Below are 23,816 nucleotides of genomic sequence, written 5' to 3'. Positions count from 1 at the left end.
TGATTAAATACTTATATATGAAATTTTATCAACCTAGCTGTAACGGTACTCAAGTTATCGTGTTTACACACGGACAGACACACAGACACACAGACACACACACACACACAGACATACGGACAAGATTGCAAAATTATGTTTTTCCGTATCAGTGAGGTGTAAAACGTCGAGATTTGTAAAAATCTCGATTTTTTTTTGCACGATTACAATACTTTCTCTATACTACGTATATACGAGAAAGTAAAAATAAAAGCCTTATTAACCCCTTTTTAAATGCACTCATTATAAGAAAATAAAGATACATTTAGATTGGTATCAATACAAAAACAGAGTTTTGCAACCAACGGCTATTACAGCAAAAAGCCAATTATGTTTGTTTTTTTTTGTGTGCTTTACATTGTAAATGCTTGCTATTATAATGTTGTGTTTTAAAGCGTTGATGGGATCGTTAAGTGTTTTTGTTGTTTTTCTGGTGTTTTCAATTTAGCTTTACCATCAGAAGTCTACGAGGTAAAATAAAATTTTGACTCGGTAAATCGGAAGAAAATTTATTCTCAATTTGACAATTATCCACAACTCGAATTAAGTTAATAGATCTATCTTTCTCAGTATCTATCTAGATCTAGATCTAGATTCAATATATACTAGGTCTAATCTAATTAATCATTGATAAATCAGTTAGACTGAATAACAGTGATTTTGAAAGTACGAGTTATTTTTTTATGATTTGTTGAGTGTGTCTGTGTGATGTACCGACTGTGTGTGTCTGTTTTAGATCTAGAATCTAGATTTAGATCTAGAGAAATCTAGATTCTAGAGCTATCTACAATGAAGTACATTACTACATAAAAACATATAGATCTACTACATAACTACATTTTACAACTTCTAGACTATCTATAACATTGATTCTAAAAATATTACGTTTCTGAATTATTTTCGGGCTTAAGTTTTTATTTTTATTATTTTTATGGTTGCTTTGCCTTTGCTTGCAAAATCTACCTGTTTTTTTTTTCATCCACGTTAACAATAATGATTATTAATGATGTAGACTTAGTTAGGGTTAGGGTTAGGTCTTAGTAGATCTAGTTCCTTTAGCATTGTAAAATTTCCACTATTATTTCAGTTACATAGGGTTTATGCGCCTATATATTGAACGAGAAAAATGGCCCGTTGAGGAAGGATACAATGGGCGCTAGGTTGATAGTGCTGTCTATTTTATCTAAACTAAAACCAAAATCACCACCTTTATTCAATTTAACCGGAAATGAAAAATGACATTGAAAACTGATTTTTATCCAGAATCGGTACTTTAATTTATACAAAATATAGTCATGGGCATATCCCTAAACCATGCACCTAATCTCATTCATGACAAAAGTCGCAGTTAGAGTTTCTTTCAGGCAACTCTACATGGGAGGGGGCGGCTCTGCCCCCCCCCCCCCCCCCCACACACCCCTCAAAACATGTCTACCGTCCCATTCAACGAAATATAATTATATACTTTTTCCAGTATCCGCCCCCCCCCCCCCTCCCCCCCAGAAAATTCTACCCCTGCCCCGAAAATTTCAAGTACCCCCATCCCTCTACGGGGAGGAAAAAGTCTGAAAGAAACACTGGTCGCATTTGTAGATCATACAAACTAAAGGAAGAACCTGGTCGGGGCTTCGCCCCTACCGGAAGAGATGCACGGAAAAAACTGTGTACGATAAACACTTTTTAGATTAGAAAAAGTTCCCCTCCTCCGGGGAGGAAAAAGTCTGAAAGAAACACTGGTGTCGCGCTTAGCCATTACCCAATGAATTGCATGAAAGAAACTCTGCACGCCAACCACGTTTTAGATTAGACACATGAATTAGGCTGTAATTTTATTATAGAGTATCGATGACAACATTTCTTTTGAGTTGAGGGGGGGGGGGGGGTCGGCTTAGACGTTCTTACGCGGGGGATGGGCTTTACCCCAACCCGAAGAATTGTATGAAAGAAACTCTTCACACAAACCACTTAGATTAGACAAAATTGGCTTTTTAATTCAATGTTTACTCGAGAATCAAAGACGTCATATTACTGATACTATTTTCTACTATATGCTCCAATGTGACGTCATATTTCGTTTTCGTTTAACTATGCAAGTTTTTGATTTGCTTGTGTTTTCTCTATAGCGTACTTGTCAGATAGATAGATACACAGATACACAGACAGCGAAACTATTATATATTGAATGATGTTTTCACAAAAATTGTATTGTTAAGTAAATGTTGCCATTCGCTAAGGGCTACATCTCCAAAATCATAGAATATGAAAAACATAGGCTTGTTATTGTGTATGAGAAAATGATAAGTTATTTATTGTTTTTCCTGCTGTTTAGCTTTACCAAGACATAGCATCCCCACTGAGTACAGAATGGATGAGGACGAAAATGAAGGAAGAATTTTAGAAGAAGGAGAAGCTCCAGAATTCCCAGAAGTAAAGTATGAATGTAAGTAAAAAAAAATTGGTAGGATTACTTACTAGCTGTCTTATGATATTACCTTAACCCCATGTCAATTTGTGGTAGGACCTAATTGGAGTTGGTACAAAACCTAGCCTACATCAACCAACAAAACCTAGCCTACATCAACCAACAAAACCTAGCCTACATCAACCAACAAAACCTAGCCTACATCAACCAACAAAACCTAGCCTACATCAACCAACAAAACCTAGCCTACATCAACCAACAAAACCTAGCCTACATCAACCAAAAAAACCTCGCCTACATCAACCAACAAAACCTAGCCTACATCAACCAACAAAACCTAGCCTACATCAACCAACAAAACCTAGCCTACATCAACCAACAAAACCTAGCCTACATCAACCAACAAAACCTAGCCTACATCAACCAACAAAACCTAGCCTACATCAACCAACAAAACCTTGATCAAGACAACAGCCAACAAAGCCCGCCCTTTTTGCCCGCCATGTATTTGGATGGGAAGAAACCTAGCAGACGACACATTTCTGCTGAACGGCAGTGAACAGTCAATTACGTCACAACAACACTTCTTAAAAACTTACCCGCCATATCGCTGAGTTTCAGTCATATCATCATAGCCATTTTTAAAAAAAAATAATTTTTTTCCCAAATCATTTTCTAGTCTACCAATTAATTTTGATGTTACCAAATTAAAGGTAAATAAATGTAGCTTTAAATTGCTTACGTCAATTAGTGTCATCATGTAAAATAATAAAGTTTAAAATGTTATGCAACACCCTGACATGGCTTGTCCAACTGAAGCTGTTGATGTTTATCTTTAAATGTCCAGGCTCAAATTCCAAGGGTTTTTTTCTATTATTGTTTATAACAAAGCACCAAAAAGTCTTATATTATATTTGTCTGCAGTGAAAAGTCTTACATTTGTTGGTACTAAAAAGTCTTACATTTGTCTGTACCTAAATGTCTTATATTTATACCCCCACCCCCCTCCAGATTTGGACCACACAGCAGATGTTCAGTGAGTACTAAATGGTTTGTTGTATTTTTTAAGTTTAGTGAGTACTAAATGGTTTGTTGTATTTTTTCTTTAAGTTTAGTGAGTACTAAATGGTTTGTTGTATTTTTTCTTTAAGTTTAGTGAGTACTAAATGGTTTGTTGTATTTTTTCTTTAAGTTTAGTGAGTACTAAATGGTTTGTTGTATTTTTTCTTTAAGTTTAGTGAGTACTAAATGGTTTGTTGTATTTTTTCTTTAAGTTTAGTGAGTACTAAATGGTTTGTTGTATTTTTTCTTTAAGTTTAGTGAGTACTAAATGGTTTGTTGTATTTTTTCTTTAAGTTTAGTGAGTACTAAATGGTTTGTTGTATTTTTTAAGTTTAGTGAGTACTAAATGGTTTGTTGTATTTTTTCTTTAAGTTTAGTGAGTACTAAATGGTTTGTTGTATTTTTTCTTTAAGTTTAGTGAGTACTAAATGGTTTGTTGTATTTTTTCTTTAAGTTTAGTGAGTACTAAATGGTTTGTTGTATTTTTTCTTTAAGTTTAGTGAGTACTAAATGGTTTGTTGTATTTTTTCTTTAAGTTTAGTGAGTACTAAATGGTTTTTTGTATTTTTTCTTTAAGTTTAGTGAGTACTAAATGGTTTTTTGTATTTTTTCTTTAAGTTTAGTGAGTACTAAATGGTTTGTTGTATTTTTTCTTTAAGTTTAGTGAGTACTAAATGGTTTTTTGTATTTTTTCTTTAAGTTTAGTGAGTACTAAATGGTTTGTTGTATTTTTTCTTTAAGTTTAGTGAGTACTAAATGGTTTGTTGTATTTTTTCTTTAAGTTTAGTGAGTACTAAATGGTTTGTTGTATTTTTTCTTTAAGTTTAGTGAGTACTAAATGGTTTGTTGTATTTTTTGTTTAAGTTTAGTGAGTACTAAATGGTTTGTTGTATTTTTTGTTTAAGTTTAGTGAGTACTAAATGGTTTGTTGTATTTTTTCTTTAAGTTTAGTGAGTACTAAATGGTTTTTTGTATTTTTTCTTTAAGTTTAGTGAGTACTAAATGGTTTGTTGTATTTTTTCTTTAAGTTTAGTGAGTACTAAATGGTTTTTTGTATTTTTTCTTTAAGTTTAGTGAGTACTAAATGGTTTGTTGTATTTTTTGTTTAAGTTTAGTGAGTACTAAATGGTTTGTTGTATTTTTTGTTTAAGTTTAGTGAGTACTAAATGGTTTTTTGTATTTTTTCTTTAAGTTTAGTGAGTACTAAATGGTTTGTTGTATTTTTTCTTTAAGTTTAGTGAGTACTAAATGGTTTTTTGTATTTTTTCTTTAAGTTTAGTGAGTACTAAATGGTTTGTTGTATTTTTTCTTTAAGTTTAGTGAGTACTAAATGGTTTGTTGTATTTTTTCTTTAAGTTTAGTGAGTACTAAATGGTTTGTTGTATTTTTTCTTTAAGTTTAGTGAGTACTAAATGGTTTGTTGTATTTTTTGTTTAAGTTTAGTGAGTACTAAATGGTTTGTTGTATTTTTTCTTTAAGTTTAGTGAGTACTAAATTGTTTTTTGTATTTTTTCTTTAAGTTTAGTGAGTACTAAATGGTTTGTTGTATTTTTTCTTTGAGTTTAGTGAGTACTAAATGTTTTTTTGTATTTTTTCTTTAAGTTTAGTGAGTACTAAATGGTTTGTTGTATTTTTTCTTTAAGTTTAGTGAGTACTAAATGGTTTGTTGTATTTTTTCTTTAAGTTTAGTGAGTACTAAATGGTTTGTTGTATTTTTTCTTTAAGTTTAGTGAGTACTAAATGGTTTGTTGTATTTTTTCTTTAAGTTTAGTGAGTACTAAATGGTTTGTTGTATTTTTTCTTTAAGTTTAGTGAGTACTAAATGGTTTGTTGTATTTTTTCTTTAAGTTTAGTGAGTACTAAATGGTTTTTTGTATTTTTTCTTTAAGTTTAGTGAGTACTAAATGGTTTGTTGTATTTTTTGTTTAAGTTTAGTGAGTACTAAATGGTTTGTTGTATTTTTTGTTTAAGTTTAGTGAGTACTAAATGGTTTTTTGTATTTTTTCTTTAAGTTTAGTGAGTACTAAATGGTTTGTTGTATTTTTTGTTTAAGTTTAGTGAGTACTAAATGGTTTGTTGTATTTTTTGTTTAAGTTTAGTGAGTACTAAATGGTTTGTTGTATTTTTTCTTTAAGTTTAGTGAGTACTAAATGGTTTTTTGTATTTTTTCTTTAAGTTTAGTGAGTACTAAATGGTTTGTTGTATTTTTTCTTTAAGTTTAGTGAGTACTAAATGGTTTGTTGTATTTTTTGTTTAAGTTTAGTGAGTACTAAATGGTTTGTTGTATTTTTTCTTTAAGTTTAGTGAGTACTAAATGGTTTTTTGTATTTTTTGTTTAAGTTTAGTGAGTACTAAATGGTTTGTTGTATTTTTTCTTTAAGTTTAGTGAGTACTAAATGGTTTTTTGTATTTTTTCTTTAAGTTTAGTGAGTACTAAATGGTTTTTTGTATTTTTTCTTTAAGTTTAGTGAGTACTAAATGGTTTGTTGTATTTTTTGTTTAAGTTTAGTGAGTACTAAATGGTTTTTTGTATTTTTTCTTTAAGTTTAGTGAGTACTAAATGGTTTTTTGTATTTTTTCTTTAAGTTTAGTGAGTACTAAATGGTTTGTTGTATTTTTTGTTTAAGTTTAGTGAGTACTAAATGGTTTGTTGTATTTTTTGTTTAAGTTTAGTGAGTACTAAATGGTTTTTTGTATTTTTTCTTTAAGTTTAGTGAGTACTAAATGGTTTGTTGTATTTTTTCTTTAAGTTTAGTGAGTACTAAATGGTTTGTTGTATTTTTTCTTTAAGTTTAGTGAGTACTAAATGGTTTTTTGTATTTTTTCTTTAAGTTTAGTGAGTACTAAATGGTTTGTTGTATTTTTTCTTTAAGTTTAGTGAGTACTAAATGGTTTGTTGTATTTTTTCTTTAAGTTTAGTGAGTACTAAATGGTTTGTTGTATTTTTTGTTTAAGTTTAGTGAGTACTAAATGGTTTGTTGTATTTTTTGTTTAAGTTTAGTGAGTACTAAATGGTTTGTTGTATTTTTTCTTTAAGTTTAGTGAGTACTAAATGGTTTGTTGTATTTTTTCTTTAAGTTTAGTGAGTACTAAATGGTTTTTTGTATTTTTTCTTTAAGTTTAGTGAGTACTAAATGGTTTGTTGTATTTTTTCTTTAAGTTTAGTGAGTACTAAATGGTTTGTTGTATTTTTTCTTTAAGTTTAGTGAGTACTAAATGGTTTGTTGTATTTTTTGTTTAAGTTTAGTGAGTACTAAATGGTTTGTTGTATTTTTTCTTTAAGTTTAGTGAGTACTAAATGGTTTGTTGTATTTTTTCTTTAAGTTTAGTGAGTACTAAATGGTTTGTTGTATTTTTTCTTTAAGTTTAGTGAGTACTAAATGGTTTTTTGTATTTTTTCTTTAAGTTTAGTGAGTACTAAATGGTTTGTTGTATTTTTTCTTTAAGTTTAGTGAGTACTAAATGGTTTGTTGTATTTTTTCTTTAAGTTTAGTGAGTACTAAATGGTTTGTTGTATTTTTTGTTTAAGTTTAGTGAGTACTAAATGGTTTGTTGTATTTTTTGTTTAAGTTTAGTGAGTACTAAATGGTTTGTTGTATTTTTTCTTTAAGTTTAGTGAGTACTAAATGGTTTTTTGTATTTTTTCTTTAAGTTTAGTGAGTACTAAATGGTTTGTTGTATTTTTTCTTTAAGTTTAGTGAGTACTAAATGGTTTTTTGTATTTTTTCTTTAAGTTTAGTGAGTACTAAATGGTTTGTTGTATTTTTTCTTTAAGTTTAGTGAGTACTAAATGGTTTGTTGTATTTTTTCTTTAAGTTTAGTGAGTACTAAATGGTTTGTTGTATTTTTTCTTTAAGTTTAGTGAGTACTAAATGGTTTGTTGTATTTTTTCTTTAAGTTTAGTGAGTACTAAATGGTTTGTTGTATTTTTTCTTTAAGTTTAGTGAGTACTAAATGGTTTGTTGTATTTTTTCTTTAAGTTTAGTGAGTACTAAATGGTTTTTTGTATTTTTTCTTTAAGTTTAGTGAGTACTAAATGGTTTGTTGTATTTTTTGTTTAAGTTTAGTGAGTACTAAATGGTTTGTTGTATTTTTTGTTTAAGTTTAGTGAGTACTAAATGGTTTTTTGTATTTTTTCTTTAAGTTTAGTGAGTACTAAATGGTTTGTTGTATTTTTTGTTTAAGTTTAGTGAGTACTAAATGGTTTGTTGTATTTTTTGTTTAAGTTTAGTGAGTACTAAATGGTTTGTTGTATTTTTTCTTTAAGTTTAGTGAGTACTAAATGGTTTTTTGTATTTTTTCTTTAAGTTTAGTGAGTACTAAATGGTTTGTTGTATTTTTTCTTTAAGTTTAGTGAGTACTAAATGGTTTGTTGTATTTTTTGTTTAAGTTTAGTGAGTACTAAATGGTTTGTTGTATTTTTTCTTTAAGTTTAGTGAGTACTAAATGGTTTTTTGTATTTTTTGTTTAAGTTTAGTGAGTACTAAATGGTTTGTTGTATTTTTTCTTTAAGTTTAGTGAGTACTAAATGGTTTGTTGTATTTTTTCTTTAAGTTTAGTGAGTACTAAATGGTTTGTTGTATTTTTTCTTTAAGTTTAGTGAGTACTAAATGGTTTGTTGTATTTTTTCTTTAAGTTTAGTGAGTACTAAATGGTTTGTTGTATTTTTTAAGTTTAGTTTACACCCAGGAACATGTAGCAGTTCTTGGAGTAGTTTAGTTTTTAGGGTCAAGTTTGATTTACTACTGCTACTACACACACTGGCTAGCTTTCCATAAAGTTTATAAGTTGCTAAAGCCTTGGCTTAACTGTACCTCAAGTTCTAACCTACATTTGTACATTAGTCTTTATGGAAGCATCTATTTATATTTAAATCATGCGTAGTGTTATACAAAAATGGAAACCTTTTAGTTTAAAATAAATCTACACTACTGAGGGTAGTATGGTCACATATCAGTTTTATAATTTTAGCTGTTTTTATTAAGTTCACAGATTCTGTTTATTTGTGGGATGTGGCAAATCTTGTAACTCAATTTCAACCCATTCTAATGCAACAATTTCAACCCATTCTAATGCAACAATTTCAACCCATTCTAATGCAACAATTTCAACCCATTCTAATGCAACAATTTCAACCCATTCTAATGCAACAATTTCAACCCATTCTAATGCAACAATTTCAACCCATTCTAATGCAACAATTTCAACCCATTCTAATGCAACAATTTCAACCCATTCTAATGCAACAATTTCAACCCATTCTAATGCAACAATTTCAACCCATTCTAATGCAACAATTTCAACCCATTCTAATGCAACAATTTCAACCCATTCTAATGCAACAATTTCAACCCATTCTAATGCAACAATTTCAACCCATTCTAATGCAACAATTTCAACCCATTCTAATGCAACAATTTCAACCCATTCTAATGCGGCAATTGCATTCATTTACCAGAGACTTTTGTCTTAGAGGACAATACAAGAATATCTCATTGTTTTAATCTTATTAGACATTGGATTAATCAATAAATCTAATTCAAAGATAAGCAAATTCAATATTAAAAGGAAAGATAGCAAGATTAATATACTTTTAAAAGGGCCCAGAAAATAAGAAAATATAACACATTGACTTAGTTTTTGTTTGGCTTGTATGACACTGTCAAATTTCTTTTAACCCTTACCATTTTTATTTCAGACTCCATGCTTGTATCCTTTAGTATTGTACACAGTAAAAATGACATCGTACATGACATGAGACTGTTGGTGTAGACCATGACATTTATACTAGATGTCAGATGTCATTTCATCAGCTGTATGACATCAGACTGTTGGTGTAGACCATGACATTTGGACTAGATGTCAGATGTCATTTCATCAGCTACATGACATCAGACATGCTTACAGTGGCTAATCCATGCCAAGACTAACATTTTCTAGCACTTTCTGTATCAGTTTTTAAATTTAAAAACTGTCAGAAACATTTTACGTCAAGCTAACTCTGCTGTGCCTATCTAAGTTTGTGACTTTCCTTAAGCAAATCACAGGGGGCTGTGATATAAGGGAAAGCTTTGAGCAGGTGAGGTAGATTTTATGTCTTAATGGAGGGGTGTGGGGTACCTGAAACTCTCTGTCTCACACACAAACATACACACATAAAAACATAAAATGTTCAACTCTAATGTTTTTGTGTAGGTTGGTATGGCCATCTTCAACTCTATTTGTGTAGGTTGGTATGGCCATGTTCAACTATATTTGTGCAGACTTGCCTACCGTCCCGCCAAAATCGGAACCGTCCCGCTTTTTCACCTAAAAAAGTAATTTGTTCTGTCATCCCGAAATTGACTCAGTTGGTTCCGATTTTTTTTGAAAAAAAAAAATTTAATAAAGAAAGGTAATAAAGTAAATTGAAAAAATGTCAGGAAAATCGATTATCTCCCTTTGGCACATGTTTCTGTTTCCTAGTTTAGTATCATCTTAATGCTAGATCTAGTTAGTAGTATATCTACTACTACTAGATCTAGAATTGTAACTAGATCTACTAGTAGATACTGAAATAGTGAATACTGATCTATCTTGTAAGTTTAACTTAACTAGTAACTACTATTATGAAGAACTTAGTAAGAGGTAACTAGGAGTTTTACTAGGTAGATCAAGGGTCTTTGCTCGTAACTTTACATATGATGAAGCTTTCAGCATTTGTTATTCATATAGCCTAGAACATAGCAAGACACAAATAATCAAATCAATAATGTTATGTCAAAGCTATGATTTTTATTCAGGAGGGGGGGGGGGGGGTGGGTCTCAGGTTATTGGTTAATTTATTTTTTTAAATGTAAGCTGACATTAAGCAGTATTAAGCAGTATTTAAATGTATCCTAGAGACTAGTTATATAGGACTAGAAGCCTACTAATGTCATTAGAGTAATTTTTAATTAATTATTTTTATTTCTGACCTGGTAAAGTTGCGTCCGCGCGTATGTTCCTCTTTTTGGCTTCAAATTCCTCTTTTTAGGCATAACTGTTCCTACTTTCGGCTGACGGGTAGGCATGTCTGTTTGTGTAGGTTGGTATGGCCATGTTCAACTCTAATGTTTTTGTGTAGGTTGGTATGGCCATGTTCAAGTATATTTGTGTAGGTTGGTATGGCCATGTTCAACTCTATTTGTGTAGGTTGGTATGGCCATGTTCAACTGTAAAGTTTTTGTGTAGGTTGGTATGGCCATGTTCAACTCTATTTGTGTAGGTTGGTATGGCCATGTTCAACTCTATTTGTGTAGGTTGGTATGGCCATGTTCAACTCTATTTGTGTAGGTTGGTATGGCCGTGTTCAACTCTATTTGTGTAGGTTGGTATGGCCATGTTCAACTATATTTGTGTAGGTTGGTATGGCCATGTTCAACTATATTTGTGTAGGTTGGTATGGCCATGTTCAACTATATTTGTGTAGGTTGGTATGGCCATGTTCAACTATATTTGTGTAGGTTGGTATGGCCATGTTCAACTATATTTGTGTAGGTTGGTATGGCCATGTTCAACTCTATTTGTGTAGGTTGGTATGGCCGTGTTCAACTATATTTGTGTAGGTTGGTATGGCAATGTTCAACTATATTTGTGTAGGTTGGTATGGCCATGTTCAACTCTATTTGTGTAGGTTGGTATGGCCATGTTCAACTCTATTTGTGTAGGTTGGTATGGCCGTGTTCAACTATATTTGTGTAGGTTGGTATGGCCATGTTCAACTCTATTTGTGTAGGTTGGTATGGCCATGTTCAACTATATGACCACAGACTACAGCACAGTGGAGCTGCGGAGGGTTCATGAAATAGAGGTCACAGGTAAATAATTTTCCTGAGTTCAGGTACATATTTTAGATGTCACAGATCCCACAAACATGTTTGTACCAGTCCTACAAACATGTTTGTACCAGTCCTACAAACATGTTTGTACCAGTCCTACAAACATGTTTGTACCAGTCCCACAAACATGTTTGTACCAGTCCCACAAACATGTTTGTACCAGTCCTACAAGCATGTTTGTACCAGTCCCACAAACACGTTTGTACCAGTCCTACAAACATGTTTGTACCAGTCCCATAAACATGTTTGTACCAGTCCTACAAACACGTTTGTACCAGTCATGTTTGTACCAGTCCTACAAACATGTTTGTACCAGTCCCACAAACACGTTTGTACCAGTCCTACAAACACCTGACCATCTCCGCAGGTGAGGATCTCTTGTCCCTGCTCTACCACTACCTGGACGAGTTTCTGTTTTTGTTCTCAGCTGAGCCCTTCTTTTTCCCTAGGGTAAGTACATCACCAAATTATCAAATGCTGTATTAGTCTTTAGCTCTTGCAGCCAACTCTCAGCAATCTCAAACTTATGCAACAAAATATTTCACCATTGTTTGTGTTGAAAGCTCATGATTTTATTTCATGCAACAACTCAAAATTGTTTCAGATCATTCAAATCACAGAGTTTGACCTGGTAAACTTTAAACTGAAAGCTGTTGGGTAAGTTGGTCTCAGATTTTCTTGTGTGTCTGCATGTCTGGGTCAGAATGTCTTTTCATGTAGTCCACCCCCCCCCCCCCCTCCTGCACTGCATCACAATTTTGTATAGCTATTTGTGGTCATCTTTTTCTGATATCCACATGCATGGTTTGAGATATGATCTTGCCAAAGTTTTGTGGATGGTCAATGTTCTGGTTAGTTTATGTGTCAACATGGGATTTAATATCCATGTGTTTTAATACTTGACAGGAAACTATTATCTATCTTAATGTGCATCAGCATATTTTTCCTTTTCAACAAACTGATGGGGGGGGGGGGGGGGGGGGGGGGAACTATGACAACGCTGGCCATCTTGAAAAATTAACCATTTGTAGGATTCCCACAGTTCATAAAGAATATTTTAAATCATAAGAATGTTCTAACATAGTTTTTAGTTCTCAAACTAATTTTGTGTACATTTTTAAATTATGAGTTTGGTGAAAACACTAAATTTAATTATTTTAACTCCCTGAAATTTACTGTAAACTGGTGAAAACACTAAATTTAATTATTTTAACTCCCTGAAATTTACTGTAAACTGGTGAAAACACTAAATTTAATTATTTTAACTCCCTGAAATTTACTGTAAACTGGTGAAAACACTAAATTTAATTATTTTAACTCCCTTACTGTAAACCTGCCTCCGTATCAAGTGCTGTAAAAATGTTTTCTTATTGCAGATATGGAGAACCTTTTGACATCTCTAAACATCCGCAGGTGAACAGAATTTCATTGTTGATTTTCTTCTTACATCTTCTAAGCAGATATTTCTTGATTCTTTTGACTAATATGTCTTGCATTTTTTACACAAGTATTTGTTGATTAATTTAATTATTCGTATTTTAATTTGTGTTTCATTCGCTATGACAATTTAATTTTTTTCTTTGAAGTGTCAAATTCAAGATAATTATATCTTTCATTTATGCACATTTTCAGGGCACTGAGGTTAAGGCTATTACATATTCAAATATGCAAGTTCACACAGATTCAGCCAATCATGATGTTTTTGTTATTATAGACATTTAAACTTGTCCATTGTATGGATGATTGTATGATCAGGACAGTTGGTCTACTGTATGTTGTATGGTCACTAAAGTAGGTCTGCTGTATGTTGTATGTTCAGTAGGTCTACTGTACGTTGTATGGTCAGGACAGTTGGTCTACTGTACGTTGTATGGTCAGGACAGTTGGTCTACTGTAAGTTGTATGTTCAGTTGGTGTAGACAGCTGGTCTTCTGTACGTGGTCTGGACTGTATGTCATTGTACGCTGGACTGTATGTCATTGTACGCTGGGCTGTATGTTGTTGTACGCTTCACTGTTGCTTGTTAAAAATACCCACCCCTCATATTGCCTAATAAACAGGAACACAAATTATAAATCTGCCTTTGTTTTTTAAACTAACTCCAGCATAAGGTGGGAGTGATCTCCCCTAAACTTTCTCATATTTTCTTTTGTAACAGTAAGGGAGATGACTCTATCCAAACAAACGGCGCTGATTTTTCAAGGCCATAGAAGTTTGAGAAAACAAAGTGAAATTACTTAGATGAAGCTTTATGAGAATATTTTAAATTATCACATTCTAAAGGTCTTTGAGAAATACCCCTTTATAAAGTACTCATTTTTCGTAGCAAAAGGCACATAAAATTATTAAATTTTGATGGGTTATTATTTTGGACAGCTTAATAAAGTTCTAATTTAGAAATTGACAGAATTAAGAGAATACGAGCATACACTTATGTATGAAATTTCGTCTATCTAACTGAAACAAAACCTTAATTTATTGGAATTTTAAATACTTTTATTAGGTAGTCCAAACTGAAATTAACTATTGATTGCAGACTTCTGGAGTGAGTATGTCATGAAAGAACTTTTAATTGTAAGCTCTATGCCGCAAATTTTATAAAAATATCTCAATAAATAAATAAGTTATGCGATTTTTAAAAAAGCAAAATTTGGTAAAAAAAACTGATTTTAAAAAAGTGCCATTTTTGAGAACCCATATTTTCTAAACTAAATAACATAGAAGTGTAGAAATTGGTAAAGCTACTGCAAAGTTTGTAATATATATGCCCAATTTTTTTCAGTCATCCAAAAAGAGTCCTTCTAAGGTAAAAAAAATAATTGAAAATGACAAAAATGCGTTTTGGTCACTTTTATTTTCATAAAAAAAAAAATTCAATTTTTTTTTTTTTTTTGCTTTGTACATAGAATAACTCTAAAACTATTGTGTTGGTAACATTAACAGGAAGAATGTGTTCATTATTTTCAAAAATCACATGAGTTAACATATTATTTTTAAAAAAATGCCAGTTATCTAGTGCAGGAGAAACAGAATCAAAATTTAGTGGAGTAATATAATGTAATCTAATAAGACGTGATGCCTACAAGTGATGCAGCAGTTGATGCTACATTCAAACCTATCGGGTTGATAACTGCTTTGGGGGAACAGTTTTTAAAACCACAACTCCACATCTTTGTATGTCTTGTTTCCCTCAACCTTGATCTTGTGGAGCATCAAGAGCAAGTGATATGTTTTGGGAACTGTGGGGGGGGGGGGGGGGCTTGGCCTTCTTCCCTTCCCTTGTAAGGAAAGTTCTGGATAGGCCACCATAAATGTCTCCAGCTATGGAATAAATAATTTATTTAGTGATTAATAAAATATATTTAAATTTACTACTAGCCTATTTGTCCTATGACTAGCTGGAAACATGAAAAAGCCTGAAAATACCATTTTGTTAAAGGTAATTTATACTTGATAGAAATATTTTTAATATTAATTCTATTGAATGAAATATTCGTTGTTTGTGCCACAATGGTTGAGATATCCAATGATGAAGGTGCCATTCTGTGGTTCTCAACATCCTATAGGACAACTTAACTGTCCTTCATTGTTACTATATGCATATAAAATAAATAAATAATGAGAAATACTACTATTACTACTTACACTTACAACTAATATAACATTTAAAACTAAGTCACAACATGTACAATCTTAATAAATTACCATCTAAAAATTGATCTGGTACATTTTATTAAGGAGACTGGCGCAGACCATTTCACATTATTCAGCAGGGGAATCAGAGTGCACAACAGAAAATAAAAAAATTAATCACATTAGTCCTTAAAAATTAGTGTCTTTTGTTTTAAATAAATTAATAAAAATGTAGAGTTATTTTAATTATAAATTTCTTTTGTGTTTCATTAATATTTTATAAGTATTTAACCTTCGTTCCCTGTAAATAATTGAGTTCGTCCACATAGTAACCAGGATTGTCTGGTGGCCATTTTGAATTTGTCGATTCATAATTTCGACGTGATAGTCCAGATAAACTGTAGTAATACGACCCTATCATTAATCCCATTAGATAGATTTTAAGAATTAGTAAACACTAGCATCTAATAGTTAAGTGCATCCATATTTTAAGTCCCTAGAATGTCCTGAATTAAATAGCTTCACGTCTAAACACACCCTGTGTACAAGCGTAGTTCACACGCTAAAACCGTGGACAAGTAGCGTTCAAATTTACATTAATAACGTGTACTAATTAAACCAAACTGACATTCAAACTTAAAATTCATTTATTAAAATGGAAATGAAACTTTAAAAATGATACTTACAACTTGTTTGAAGGCTCTAGCAAGGGTAAAATCCGTTTAGCATCATCGGTCGTCAACCTTTAAAACCGTTCGGCGAGCTACTAATTCGGGGCTGAAAGTTGACTCGATGGTTATATGCTTGATGAGGGCACGGCTTCGCGACGGTAAATCAGAAATACTTGAATTTACAACACAAAGTAGTTATAAAAGTGAACTTTACATCGGTGTAAAAATTGAAACAGAATTAGTTTGTTTTCGTGTATATATCGTCATTTAAATTTAAAAAACTGATTTTTTAAAATGAAATAAGCAAGTTATTTTTTCAATTTATATATCAAACGATAGACTAGAATTCGCTCTTTAAAATGACATTAAGATTATGCTTCTACGATGCTTCGTCGCGAAGCCGCAACCAAATGAAACAGTGTGGGGTCGATCGGTACTCGCAAAACGGTGAAATTTGTTGACGTAACTGATACTTTTCAAACAAATATAAAACACATTCAAACATGTGTTACAGATATAAAAATACCAGATTACGACAGATAAAGACTTAAACGTTATTGACATATAATTTTTATTCTTATAGGACAACTAGAAGTAGTGAAATTTTTTTTTTGAAAACCGCAAAAACTGACCCTAAAACGCACTTTTTCGCCAGTTTGGACTACCTACTTTTATATGAAATTTCATCTACCTAGCTGTAACGGTAGTCAAGTTATCGTGTTTACACATACACACAAACATACGGACGAGATTGCAAAACTATGTTTTTCCGACTCAGGGAGGTGTAAAACGTCGATATTTGCAAAAATCTCGATTTTTTTTTACACGATTACAATACTTTCTCTATACTTGTATATACGAGAAAGTAAAAATGCATAGATAATTTTAATCTAAATCGAAACATGACGGTGTGGGGTCGTGCAGTTGAGCGTTTGATTGCTAACTACTCAAGTCCCGAGTTCAAACCCCGGACAGTCGAAATCGTTAGCGGGGGGGGGGGGGGGGGGGGGGGGAAACAACCCATCTTCGGGGGAAGATCTCTTGCCGACTGATGCCTTGGGTAGACAAAGGCTACGGAGCCTAATCCAGAAAGAAAAGCAGGCTGAGTCAACGGGCCATAAGGCGCATAACATGTTGACACGTTATGTTAAATTATGTTGGATGAAATCACCTCCATGACAAGTAATGTTAAATTATGTTGGATGAAATCACCTCCATGACACGTAATGTTAAATTATGTTGGATGAAATCACCTCCATGACACGTAAGTTGTAGTGGATCAAATCACCGCCATCATTACACGTAAGAACGAAGAAGCAGCCGCGCACGGTAAAGTAATTTAAGTTTTCAGGGCACGGCAAGACAATAAATGTTGTGGGAGGTCTATCTAGCTAGATGATGCTGGTATAAGGTTGAAGTTGGTCATGGGCGAGGGTATTTTATGGGACAACTGTCATTGTGGGGTTGCTAACACCCCCCCCCCCCCCCCATGTTTACATTATTGGCATTGGGAGGCTAAGACTTAAGGTGTCAATTTTCCAAAGGTTTAAATGACGTAATCAAAATTTGTTTCTATTTGCGTTTATGTCGAGACTCTAGCTTGAGACCCGGATGTTAAATGGGTTGAGAGAAAACAAAGTCTAGATATTCGTGTTTACATAGCGGAGTGTGATTTGTTTACTTAAGCTCTAGCGCACATCTCTGCCTGTATGTTTACTTTTAAGCTCTAGATCTAGCGCACATCTCTACCTGTATGTTTACTTAAGCTCCAGTGCACATCTTAATCTTTACTCAAGCTCCAGTGCACATCTCTAATGTTTACTAAGCTCCAGTGCACATCTCTAATGTTTACTTAAGCTCCAGTACACATCTCTAATGTTTACTTAAGCTCCAGTACACATCTCTAATGTTTACTTAAGCTCCAGTGCACATCTCTAATGTTTACTTAAGCTCCAGTGCACATCTCTAATGTTTACTTAAGCTCCAGTGCACATCTCTAATGTTTACTTAAGCTCCAGTGCACCTCTCTTACACCAGCTGTAGTGCACCTCTGTGCCAGCATGCACTTGATGGCTGAGAATTTGATGGACTGTATCAGCGTGGAAGACGCCAGAGTTTACAACCTACGGGACAAGCTCAAGTCGGCTCTACACTGGAAAATGTAAGGGGCTCTCAGCCTTTCAACGACTGTTTCTTTCAACTCACAAGGGAGGTGGGGCGACTTGAAATTATCATCTACCCCACTCTCCACCCTCACACGTCAAAACAACCAGCCCTCCCCTCCTAATATGACGATAGACCTCAACCTACAACCCCCTCAAAATAGCAGTTTAAATTTTGTAAACATCGATTTATTTCTAAAATATTGACGAATCTAGGCCAAGATAAAGTTTATTGATAAACATACATCATACATCTTCACAAAAATACGACCCTTACCCCGTCCCCTGGGAGTGACGTCGTTTATTGACGAACCCGTTAAATGAGTCATTATACCTGCACGCCATTAAACGCCATCAATAACTACATCAGCTGTCAGTATCAGAATTTGCCACACTGTCAGTTTAAGGATACCTTGTCCCACCTGATGTCGTCTGCCCCACCGCTGCACCTGATGTCGTCTGCCCCACCCCTGATGTCGTCTGCCCCACCCCTGATGTCGTCTGCCCCACCCCTGCACCTGATGTCGTCTACCCCACCCCTGATGTCGTCTGCCCCACCCCTGCACCTGATGTCGTCTGCCCCACCCCTGCACCTGATGTCGTCTGTCCCACCCCTACACCTGATGTCGTCTGCCCCACCCCTGATGTCGTCTGCCCCACCCCTGATGTCGTCTGCCCCACCCCTGCACCTGATGTCGTCTACCCCACCCCTGCCCCTGATGTCGTCTGTCCCACCCCTGCACCTGATGTCGTCTGTTCCACACCTATACCTGATGTCGTCTGCCCCACCCCTGCACCTGATGTCGTCTGCCCCACCCCTGCACCTGATGTCGTCTGCCCCACCCCTGCACCTGATGTCGTCTGTCCCACCCCTGATGTCGTCTGTCCCACCCCCACCCCTGATGTCGTCTGCCCCACCCCTGCACCTGATGTCGTCTGCCCCACCCCTGCACCTGATGTCGTCTGTCCCACCCCTGATGTCGTCTGTCCCACCCCCACCCCTGATGTCGTCTGCCCCACCCCTGCACCTGATGTCGTCTGCCCCACCCCTGCACCTGATGTCGTCTGCCCCACCCCTGCACCTGATGTCGTCTGCCCCACCCCTGCACCTGATGTCGTCTGCCCCACCCTTGCACCTGATGTCGTCTGCCCCACCCCTGATGTCGTCTGTCCCACCCCTGCACCTGATGTCGTCTGTCCCACCCCTGATGTCGTCTGCCCCACCCCTGATGTCGTCTGCCCCACCCCTGATGTCGTCTGCCCCACCCCTGCACCTGATGTCGTCTGTCCCACACCTATACCTGATGTCGTCTGCCCCACCCCTGCACCTGATGTCGTCTGCCCCACCCCTGCACCTGATGTCGTCTGCCCCACCCCTGCACCTGATGTCGTCTGCCCCACCCCTGATGTCGTCTGCCCCACCCCTGATGTCGTCTGCCCCACCCCTGCACCTGATGTCGTCTACCCCTGATGTCGTCTGCCCCACCCCTGCACCTGATGTCGTCTGCCCCACCCCTGCACCTGATGTCGTCTGTCCCACCCCTGCACCTGATGTCGTCTGCCCCATCCCTGCGCCTGATGTCGTCTGTCCCACCCTTGCACCTGATGTCGTCTGCCCCACCCCTGCACCTGATGTCGTCTGCCCCACCCCTGCACCTGATGTCGTCTGTCCCACCCCTGCACCTGATGTCGTCTGCCCCACCCCTGATGTCGTCTGCCCCACCCCTGCACCTGATGTCGTCTGCCCCACCCCTGCACCTGATGTCGTCTGTCCCCAGCATCGAGCCATTCCTCCCGCCCTGGCCCCGCGTGACAACCGGAAGTGCGACCTCTGACCAGATCGTTGGTCTGACCTTGCACTGTTTCATCCTCTCCAGCTTCGTCTTGACCGTGGCGCTCGCCAAGGTCACATACCACCTCATCAGGTTCCTCGCCTTCGTCACCTTGAACTTCGTCGTCTTCAGGGGGGATGTCAAGGTCAGTTGAGACAACCTGGACGGCACACAACCCTTCCCCACCAGTAGCGTAGCGAAGGGGGGGGGGGGGGGCGGGGGGGGGGGGGGGACATATGTCCCCGGGCGCCGACCTTAGGGGGCGCCAAAATGGGTTGGAAAAATAAATTGAAAGGTTGAGGGGGTGCAAATTGAAAGTTTGAGGGGGGGGGGGGTGCAAATCGAAATCTCAAGGGGGGGGGGGGGGGTTCCAAATCGAAATCTCGAGGGGGGTGGAGGTGCAAATCGAAAAGTGTGTCCCCGGGCGCCGGGAAGGGTCGCTACGCCTCTGTTCCCCACTTGCTTGTGGCAATGTGTCCCATCTAGTCGGGAAGGAGCTCACTCAACTTTGAGTCAATCAATCGGCCCTGGTCTACACGACCCTAGCGTTGTTGATCTGACTTGTCGCCATGTCAACATACACAATTTGAGTGTTTGACATACAAGTTAAAACTTGGCTCCCCAATGTCGGGTTACCACTTTAAAAACTTGCCCCCCCCCCCCCCTGGTTGCCCTGAGTTGTTTGTGTTGTCATCTGATCGGACGTTAGGTTTAAAAATAGATTTCAGCCACAACTTGTACATAAACTAACGTAAATGTTATTCTATTTTTATCAGCCAATCGTGGAGGAGGTCAATGTAAGTAAACGTTTTACATTCATTCAATAATTGTTGTTGTCCGTTTGTAAGCAAGAAGTTAACTGTCTAAGTAACACACACACATAAGTATAATTTCTAAAAAAAATTACGATGTTACCTTTTCTTTCTTTGCCGAGTCAGGAGGCGGTGACGCAGGATCAGCTGCGTGACGCGACCATTTTTGATTGCTCGGGGTTAAGGGTCATCATAGTTCAAAGTGAGTGGAAGCTTCTCATTGGTTGTCAGTTGTCACGTGACTGTCTGTTAGTGTCACATGACGGTACAACTGTAGGTTAAGGTCACCACAACTGTAAGTTAAGGTCACCACAACTGTAGGTTAAGGTCACCACAACTGTAGGTTAAGGTCATCACAACTGTAGGTTAAGGTCACCACAACTGTAGGTTAAGGTCACCAAACTGTAGGTTAAGGTCACTACAACTGTAGGTTAAGGTCACCACAACTGTAGGTTAAGGTCACCACAACTGTAGGTTAAGGTCACCACAACTGTAGGTTAAGGTCACACAACTGTAGGTTAAGGTCACCACAACTGTAGGTTAAGGTCACCACAACTGTAGGTTAAGGTCACCACAACTGTAGATTAAGGTCACCACAACTGTAGGTTAAGGTCACCACAACTGTAGGTTAAGGTCACCACAACTGTAGGTTAAGGTCACCAAACTGTAGGTTAAGGTCACTACAACTGTAGGTTAAGGTCACCACAACTGTAGGTTAAGGTCACCACAACTGTAGGTTAAGGTCACCACAACTGTAGGTTAAGGTCACCACAACTTTAGGTTAAGGTCACCACAACTGTAGGTTAAGGTCACCACAACTTTAGGTTAAGGTCACCACAACTGTAGGTTAAGGTCACCACAACTGTAGGTTAAGGTCACCACAACTGTAGGTTAAGGTCATCACAACTGTAGGTTAAGGTCACCACAACTTTAGGTTAAGGTCACCACAACTGTAGGTTAAGGTCACCACAACTGTAGGTTAAGGTCACCACAACTGTAGGTTAAGGTCACCACAACTGTAGGTTAAGGTCACCACAACTATAGGTTAAGGTCACCACAACTGTAGGTTAAAGGTTACTCATGCTGACGACCAGTACAATGACCTAGATAATGTATTCATGTGACCTGTGAAGTTAGTTACATCCGGTGTTTGTTTCTGTTGTAGAGCGCCTGTCTAAACCCAACCCTTCTGTTGTAGAGCGCCTGTCTAAACCCAACCCTTCTATTGTAGAGCGCCTGTCTAAACCCAACCCTTCTGTTGTAGAGCGCCTGTCTAAACCCAACCCTTCTGTTGTAGAGCGCATTAAACCCAACCCTTCTGTTGTACAGCGCATGTCTAAACCCAACCCTTCTGTTGTAGAGCGCATTAAACCCAACCCTTCTGTTGTAGAGCGCCTGTCTAAACCCAACCCTTCTGTTGTAGAGCGCCTGTCTAAACCCAACCCTTCCAGCCTGACGACAACCACACAACCTGACTACACCGGAAGTGATTCATCACAAGATATTTTTAGCATTTCCTCTTTATAGACTTTAGAACCGTACAAAAACTGTAATAAACTCAACTTTACAACCGTACAAAAAATGTAATAAACTCAAGAAAAACATCAAGAATATTGTTAAATAAATGATACCATTTAGTTGTTGTTTAAAATGGTCTATGAGATGGTCCATAAATGACGAATTGTGTGAGATGGCGAGGGGTCCGCCTCCGATCTTAGGGGGTGGGGAGGGGTGGGCACCAAACGGGGTTGGGACGGTGTGAGACTATTGGGAGGCGTATGATATTGTATCACAAACTGTTAGGGTGCTGTCATTAGTACAGGGCGCCCCGAACTTTCCATATTGGGGGTGGGGCCTTTTTTTTTCAACATGTATATATGTATATGGAAATGTGCGGACGTAATTTGGCAGTTACCACGGGCGCCAGAATGGGTTGATACGCTTCGGTGGGAGGGGGGGGGGGAGAGGGTCTGGTTTTTTAAATATATATTTTATAAGAACAGGAACGCCAACCTTCCGCCATATTTTATAAGATCAGGAACGCCAACCTTCCGCCATATTACATAAGATCAGAAACGCCAACCTTCCGCCATATTTTATAAGATCAGGTACGTCAATGTCCAGATAGAGGCGGGCGAGATAGTGCTTCCATCATTTTTCTTGACATGGATACAAGTCATGTTTTTATTGTTGTTTTAATATAGAATTTGCTATCAGAGCGGCCATAAAAAAAATATTTTTAAATGTCTGAAAATTATTCAGAACTTAAATAGTTTTGTTTTAGAATGATGGTTATAAAGTTACAAATCCAAAGAACTTGAAAACAATCTTTTTAGTTTAAGGCTACATTTCTATTTATTACAAGCTTTTATTTAACTCACTTCCTCTGTCTGTCGACAGTCTGTCGTCAGTCTAGATAGAAACGTAGGAGTGAAAATTCGGACAGTTCTACTTGACCGATACGATTCACAGTTGGCACGTGGGTCAAGACATGAAGACAATGCAATATGAAACCTAATTAATTTTTTATGAATTAATTAAAATTTGGACCGAATTAGAAGGCATGTCTAGCCAACCACACCACACGCGTCATCACCTTCAATAGCTGCGCCATCACGTAATGGCTGCGTTCAAAAACCATTGCGCGCCTACTGAGCGTGATGTTCAGTAGGCGCGCAATGGTTTTTAGTCATGTAACTCTATTGTAAATAAAACATGTAAAGTACTGAAAAAAAATTCATAAAAAACGTTTTAATAACAAGCTTTTATGTAATGATGCACTAAAAAGTAGAAAATAAATTATAGACTACTATTTAAATAACTATAAAGAAAAGCGTGGGTGTCTTCCTTAACATTAGTAAAGGTATCCAATAGATACTAAAGTGACCCACGCTTTTCTTTATAGTTATTTAAATAGTAGTCTATAATTTATTTTCTACTTTTTAGTGCATCATTACATAAAAGCTTGTTATTAAAACGTTTTTTATGAATTTTTTTTTTTCATCAAGCCTAAGTTATAACATGAAGTTTCACTTTCGCAAGACAAACATTGATTGGCTGTAAAGAACTCCGTGATCGATTTTCCTGAAAACCCCACTTCATAAAGAAAATTTTTTAATTGATACAAATTTTAAACCTAATTGTTTTGTGTGGCCATTTTGTGAAACAAAATGTAAACAAACAAATTGTTTTCACTTTCTGTTTAAAATTATGTTTAGTTGCCGGAAATACTAAAACAACTCATTCTGTCAATTCCGTCAAAATTTTAAACAGATTTTTAAAATATGGCAGCAGACATAACATCAAAAACCGAACACTTTAAAA

The 23,816-nt window shown here is 36.3% G+C and overlaps 2 protein-coding genes across 6 annotated transcripts; both read left to right on the top strand.

The window, feature by feature from the left end:
• The first annotated feature begins 480 nt into the window (after positions 1-480).
• On the top strand, positions 481-13,452 carry LOC131949405 (protein archease-like). 4 transcript variants are annotated; one of them, XM_059311288.1, is made up of 10 exons: positions 481-510; positions 2,369-2,479; positions 3,473-3,497; positions 9,222-9,232; positions 9,571-9,602; positions 11,280-11,361; positions 11,750-11,832; positions 11,987-12,039; positions 12,759-12,795; positions 13,015-13,452. In XM_059311288.1, exons 2-10 carry the CDS (start codon positions 2,404-2,406, stop codon positions 13,102-13,104), a joined length of 489 nt encoding a protein of 162 aa, XP_059167271.1. In that variant the 5' UTR covers positions 481-510; positions 2,369-2,403; the 3' UTR covers positions 13,105-13,452. The 4 variants fall into 4 exon arrangements, with proteins under 4 accessions (XP_059167271.1, XP_059167273.1, XP_059167270.1 ...); XM_059311290.1 differs by having other exon boundaries at positions 505-531; XM_059311287.1 differs by lacking the exon at positions 481-510 and adding an exon at positions 546-705.
• A 3,840-nt stretch (positions 13,453-17,292) lies between these two features.
• On the top strand, positions 17,293-22,088 carry LOC131949402 (uncharacterized). 2 transcript variants are annotated; one of them, XM_059311282.1, is made up of 6 exons: positions 17,293-17,393; positions 17,724-17,847; positions 19,627-19,825; positions 20,457-20,477; positions 20,613-20,694; positions 21,916-22,088. In XM_059311282.1, the coding sequence occupies exons 2-6, from the start codon at positions 17,747-17,749 to the stop codon at positions 22,017-22,019; spliced, it is 507 nt and encodes a 168-aa protein (XP_059167265.1). In that variant the 5' UTR covers positions 17,293-17,393; positions 17,724-17,746; the 3' UTR covers positions 22,020-22,088. The 2 variants fall into 2 exon arrangements, with proteins under 2 accessions (XP_059167265.1, XP_059167266.1); XM_059311283.1 differs by lacking the exon at positions 17,293-17,393 and having other exon boundaries at positions 17,589-17,847; positions 20,619-20,694.
• The last annotated feature ends 1,728 nt before the right edge of the window (positions 22,089-23,816 follow it).

Source organism: Physella acuta, unplaced genomic scaffold (genome assembly GCF_028476545.2).
Source record: "Physella acuta isolate Inbredline_101_S28 unplaced genomic scaffold, ASM2847654v3 ptg000693l, whole genome shotgun sequence".
NCBI classification, from domain to species: domain Eukaryota; kingdom Metazoa; phylum Mollusca; class Gastropoda; family Physidae; genus Physella; species Physella acuta.
The sequence above is the reverse complement of the archived record's forward strand: the minus strand, read 5'-3'. Positions and strand labels throughout refer to the sequence as shown.

Bases quoted from the DNA above. Each gene is read 5' to 3' on its own strand.
- LOC131949405 (XM_059311288.1), top strand. From the start codon at position 2,404: ATGGATGAGGACGAAAATGAAGGAAGAATTTTAGAAGAAGGAGAAGCT. The intron at 2,480-3,472 runs GTAAGTAAAAAA...ACCCCCCTCCAG, and splicing joins CCCAGAAGTAAAGTATGAAT to ATTTGGACCACACAGCAGAT. The intron at 12,040-12,758 runs GTAAGTTGGTCT...TTCTTATTGCAG, and splicing joins TTTAAACTGAAAGCTGTTGG to ATATGGAGAACCTTTTGACA.
- LOC131949402 (XM_059311282.1), top strand. From the start codon at position 17,747: ATGCACTTGATGGCTGAGAATTTGATGGACTGTATCAGCGTGGAAGAC. The intron at 17,848-19,626 runs GTAAGGGGCTCT...GTCTGTCCCCAG, and splicing joins TCGGCTCTACACTGGAAAAT to CATCGAGCCATTCCTCCCGC. The intron at 20,695-21,915 runs GTGAGTGGAAGC...CTTCTGTTGTAG, and splicing joins AAGGGTCATCATAGTTCAAA to AGCGCCTGTCTAAACCCAAC.